Source organism: Elephantulus edwardii, unplaced genomic scaffold, assembly GCF_000299155.1.
Source record: "Elephantulus edwardii isolate Elephantulus edwardi_28Jun2011 unplaced genomic scaffold, EleEdw1.0 scaffold00079, whole genome shotgun sequence".
Lineage (NCBI taxonomy): Eukaryota > Metazoa > Chordata > Mammalia > Macroscelidea > Macroscelididae > Elephantulus > Elephantulus edwardii.
The window spans coordinates 7,553,686-7,559,685 of NW_006399829.1; the positions used below are offsets into that span (position 1 = coordinate 7,553,686).

The following is a 6,000-nucleotide window of genomic DNA, read 5'->3' on the forward strand; positions in this document are numbered from 1 at the left end:
GCTATTTATTAAATTTTAAAATATTTTTTCACTAAAACATTTGTTAAAACTCACAGTCATCTTATCTGATTCTGATTCAACTACTAACAGCCCTCCATTAAGCTTATGAGGCTGTAAATCTTTACAGAGCCTTCTCATCTTTGTTCCAAGAACTGGATTAGAACCTGTAACTTCTCAGTTAGCAGTGCAACATATGATTCCGCACACCACTCATGCTCATTGTGAGAGCCTTCAATATGCTAATGCACATTAAGGCAATTATATGGAATAGAATATTCAGCACTTCGTTACTTATTTGATTCTTTCCTCACAAACCCTGCTTTACTGATTTTGTTCCAGAGCCTGAATAACCACAGAACAGTTAAACTTAGGACTTGCAAACTCCTAAGCACCATCAATTACCATAAAACAAACAAACAAACAAATAAACATTCTTGGGTGGATGTTTCTTTATGACTTCCCAAGCTCTACTCCCTATACCAGAGAACTCAGCCCAAAATACAAAGCCAGTGCATAGCATGAACAGTGGTCATCCTGAGCACAAGATTATATATAAATGCCCTATAGCTGGAAAAGGATATGAGGAGAATGTAGTCAGCCTCACTATTTAAAATTTATAAATGGAGCGTCTTTCACTGAAGGTGTAGAAAGAATGGAAAGAGATAAATCTTTCTAGCCTTATCTCCTCCTGCCTTCTCTCCACATCTAGTGTGTCCTGAGAAAGCAGCCTAAGTCTGAGAACTCGATGAGGAGGAAGATGCAGTAAAAACTTTAAAGATCATATTGTAATATCTCTCCCTTACTTTACAGCATATAAGACTGGAGGGCAAACTATTTCTATTTTTCAGAATAATTTTTGTAAACAGTGATGCTATTAAATAAAAAAGCCTTCTTGTTCTGATGAATACTTTAACGGAACCAGCTGATTTGAGGTTTGGGAACTAGAGAGAGAAAAATAATTCATCAAATTTATTTTGGGAATAATGTAGGGTTCCTTAGAAATAGAAGGCAGAGTAGAGAAACTTAGCTGAGAAAATAAAGTAGAAGAACAAAGAGAAAAAGGAGAAGATAAAGATTCAGTCAAAGGATGTGAAGTTGGGGTACAAAGCTGTGCTGATGTCCCTGGGAAGGATGGTATAAGTTAGAAGACTTATACTTACAGTCAAGTCTAAAATTCTATTTTATACAACCTGCTTTATTGTGAAAATAAAACTTTACCTATCTCTTCAGTACTTCAAGAAAGCCTAAAACCACTGTAGAAATAGAGCAGGGAAAACAATCCATGTCTCAGTTTACAAAGTGGGACAATGATCGGGCACGTGGGATCATCTTTCCAAATAATGATATAATTTAGCAGTAGAAAGGGCTCAGACAAAAAGAATGTAAGCCATCATATGAATGTCCCTCAATTTCTCAATCCATTTATTTGTTGACAGATTTTGGATATTTCCTTTTTTTTAAACTATTGTGAGTAATGTTGCTATGAACATTGATGCACAAAAATCTCCATTTGTGTCTCAGTTCTATTTTCCTTGAGATATATTCCTAGCAGTTGAATAGCTGGGTTATATGAAATATCTCTGTTCAGCTTTTTGAAAAATGTCAGACTGCTTTGCAAAGTGGTTATATTATTTTCCTATCCCAAAAACAGGGTATGAGAGTTCCTACCTCTCCACATCCTCTCCAACATTTATTGCTTGCTGCCCTGCTAAATTTTGCCAGTGCTACTGGAGTGAGATGGTACCTCATTGTGGCAGCACTCACAAGCAATGATTAGAAAATACAACATGGGAGAGGCTAGAGACTATTAGGCTGAGTGAACTAACTCAGTCTCATAAGGACAAATACTGCATCAAACTATTAATGTGAAAATAAAATGCTAACAAGTAAGATGTTTATAAAAGCACAAAGGTAGGGGGGCTTTGAGTTGGGAAGATCTTAAATAATCACGTCCCAGAGTTTGATAGGCAGAGGGGTAGGGGTGAAGGAATCAGGTAAGGTCCAGTAGGGACTTGAAAACAAGGGGCGATAGAGGACATAGATCAGTGGTGATTAATTTTAGGAAACATAATGTACAGAAATGATCTTATGAAACATAATGAGAATGAAGGAATGTGTAAAACACAATGTATATGAATTTTGTATGAAAATAAACATAATTTTTTTTAAAATGTTGTAAGCCATTTAGATATCTGCAAAAATCATATGAAGGCTTTTGTACCTACAGTGAAAAGGCAGCAATTTTATTTAAAAGATAAATGATAGCGAGACATTTATTAATACTTAAAATTGAAGATGGTTATACTTAAGTATTGGAAGCAGTAGTGGCATCCACTTCCTGCGTCCAGAAACTCTATGAATTTTGATAAATGTTCATAATTATAGAAGGACTTTTGTTCACAGGGTAACTATGAGTCATGCTTGACTCAAAGACAATCAACAAAAATATACTTACGTAAGACTCGTTGCAATCTAATGGCTTGTGGCTTCTAATACCCTAAATGTCAGTATTATCAAAAGAAACTGGCCTACATTTTTAATGATCAATTGACCTTAATGTACTTAAATGTCATGTTGTTGTTAAGTATCACCGGTTTGACTATAACTCATAGGCACCAATAGATCTGGACTTTGGTTGCCCTATCCTGCCCCACCCTCTTTAATACTGGATGTACTATTAACACTCAAAATCCAGGGTGACCCCATTGTACCTTCTTCAATTTCTCCCCAGGCCACTGTGTTTCTTTTGTCCTTGTTCTCTGCTTCTGTGAATTTCTTCTGCCTCTCTAGCTCCCTGTTAGCCAACTCCTTATAATCATGGCATTATCCTTGATTCCTTTGTCTCCTTCCACATGTATACCCAGCTGAAACTCATTTCTGAGTCTGCATATAATCCCTTCCTCATTTTCTCACTCAGTTTAGCTTTCATTCCATTTCTAAACAGTCTAAGGACCTCTGAAGTGCCGCACCTCCACTCCATCCATCCTTCAGGCCTCACCAAGTACAAACCAGAGTGCAGGTCGAGCTACGGCTCTACGCTGCTAAGCTTAATTTTGGGATTCCTTGTGCCCACAGAGTGATATTCCGGTGAGGCTGGCTAAAAGCCTTTGATTGTGTGTGCCTGTCCCCACTAGAAGCTTCACCTCCTGCTGTGCTCCACTTTGTGCATTAAGCCCACTCACCTCTAAATCTTCACTCCTCATCATCTTGTCCTTCCCTACTAAGATCTTGAGTTGAACCAAAACATTTCTGCTCCATCTGGTGGCTTAGTGGTGCCCTACCCATGAAAAAAAGTCTGCAGTTTGAATTTTCACTGTTCAGTGGGAGGAAGACGGGTCCGCTCCTCCTGTGTGATTTCTGCATTCAGCAGCTTCTGAACACCCGCTGGAGGGTCAGTTAGGACAGGATGGTACACAGCAACAACAACTCATCTCAATTAAAAACAATACAGATAAAATATTAAGACATGGCAAGGATTTGTGTTCTCTGCAGACCATACTTTATATTGTTTGATATCTTAAAAGAAGAAATAATGTATATAATTCAGTATGTAGTACCACTTAGGGGAAGAATTACAGAGGTATCTGGTGGCTCATCAAGTTATACCTTGCAGATAACCACCACTCTGTATGTGTAGCTGGACCTGGCCAATGGAATATACACTCTTAGACAGCATGTATAGACTAAAAGGCATTTAATATAGATTGAGACAAAAAGGTATTTGAGGGTCTGTTTCATCATTCATTGTACTGTTGGTATTGGACAAAATATATCATTTCTTTGAGTTTCATTTTATCATCTGAAAGCCAGTATCTATTTTTTCATTATTGCTATGCAGATCGAACAGAATTAGAACACGAATAGACTAAAAACTGCAGAATGAAGGTTAGTAATCTAGGAAATATGTACAAAAGTAAAAAAGAAATGTTATGAAAACAGAGATGGGCCTGAAGTTTAAACACATGTGTACAGGTTTCTAGACACAAATTTACCAGACTTATGAACTGAACCAAATTGATTCCCTTCCCACCCCCTGACATGCTAAAGGCACTTACCTTTCTGTGATTGTTTCTCTGAGGCCACTGGCTACCCCCTTGACCACAGTGCTAGCTTTGGGAGTCAGCACCACCTGAGATATAAAAAACGAGCCCTTCTTTCTTCTCTCAGTGATGGATGCCTGAAGAAACTGGATCAGCTTTTCAGGGTCTGTGGTGTTGGCCCAGGGTGCTGGCATCATCTGCCCCGGCCACAGAAAGGGCACCTCCAAAGCCACTGGACTGTGGTAGAAGACTAGCACTTGATAGTCTTTCTCCCACAGATACTTTAGACTAACTTCCTGGGCAAAAATTGCTGGACACATTTTATTTCCATAGATGTCTTTCAGCATTTGGACCAGTTTTTCATGGTGGTATTTCTGCATCCCGTAGAAGTGGTTGAAGTCTAAGAATACTACTTCCTTATGGTGGTCTGCCAGGAAAGCATTGATTTCTTCAAGACCTTCGTTGACTTTGGCACTGAACAAACCATGAGCAAAGTAGAGTTCGTTGTCAGGGTCTCTGGGCTTGGTTGAAATGCGAAGGTCAAAATAACGAATCCCAGCTCCTAGCTGACCAGTAAAATTCATTGTTTGGGTGGCTAACCATTTTCTCATCAGCTTTTTTGCCACAGTTCCAAACACAGAGACAAAGTTCTGGACAGTTTCTGGCTGTTCAGGCCCTACTGGCGAGGCTTCATCAATGTAGAAGCTGAAGGAATCATGAGACCCTAGAAGAATAACAAGATATAATATGGTTATATGGTACCATATTTCCTTTTCTTTCCCATCTTCTCTTTCCCCTCTTACAGTAACTATATCACTCTCTCATAGAACTAAAAAAATAATACTAAGAAGTATTTAACTAGCTAGTTCCCAGGTGATAGAAGTGACTTTTTAAAAAAAAAAAAACAACCCAGTATAGTACACAAAAGACACAAAGGTGGTTCAAATTCAGTGCATGCTCCAGGGAAGAAAAGACCTGGCAATCTACTCCCATACAGATTACGGCGTAGGAAACCATGTGAGGTAGTCTTACATTTTTGTACAAAGAAACAATGAATGAGAATTGAGTTCAGGATCCACAGCAGCAATGCAGAGTTGTGTAAGGAACCTATTGGTGGTGGGAATCATTAACGTCCTTAACTAAATTTCTTAAACAAAAGATAGAAGTTCAGAGGCACCTTCAAAGAAAGGCCTGGTGACTCATTATTTCTGAATAACCTAGTTATCAGAAACCATACAGGGCAGATCTATTCTGCCATCTAGAGTTATTATAAGTAAGACTCAACTAAACAGCACATAAATGTAAGAACAAGGGGATATTAGGTTTCATAGTAAGACAGTGTTTCAAATAGAAATGTATTTGGTCAAACATTCTTCTAGGTCGTATAGCCCTGGTGTGTCTACTTGCTGCACAGAGGTAACTTGTGGTCGCTCTGAAGCTGAACACTGTGACACTGATGTGTTAAATGCAATAAAGGTTACAGTGTTTGGTGGAGATTCCTGATTAAAACAAGCTTGGAAGCAGGAGTGACATCCAGTTCCATAATAGGCTGCCTCTGGAAATGCTATGAAGCTGGACAAAGGATGAAAGTTATACAGGTGTCCAGGACTTTTGTTCATGGGGTCACTATGAGTCGCCTGCGACTTGATGGCACTTAACAACAACAACAACAACAACAGGAATTGATAGGATATTGATTGACATATTTCAGCTAATAGACGCAGCCAAGGATGTGCTCATCAGTCTATGCCAGAACATTTGGAGGACAACCATCTGGCTGATTGACTGAAAATGATCCATAATTGTTCCTATTCCCATTTCCAAGAAAAGTGATCTAACAGAATGTGTAAACTATTGAACACATCATTAATATCACATGTAAGAAAAATATTGCTGAAGATCATTAAAAAATGGCTAGAATAGTACATACATAAGGAACTGCCAGATGTTCAAGCAGGAT

General features: G+C 38.5%; 1 protein-coding gene across 1 annotated transcript in view; it reads right to left on the reverse strand.

The window, feature by feature from the left end:
- PLCXD3 (phosphatidylinositol-specific phospholipase C, X domain containing 3) overlaps positions 1 to 6,000 on the reverse strand; it is a 307,803-nt gene that overhangs the window by 112,958 nt on the left and 188,845 nt on the right. Inside the window, exon 2 of the mRNA XM_006889554.1 lies at positions 4,056 to 4,764. Within this exon, the coding sequence (XP_006889616.1) occupies positions 4,056 to 4,764 (709 nt within the window). The remainder of the gene's footprint in view (positions 1 to 4,055; positions 4,765 to 6,000) is intronic.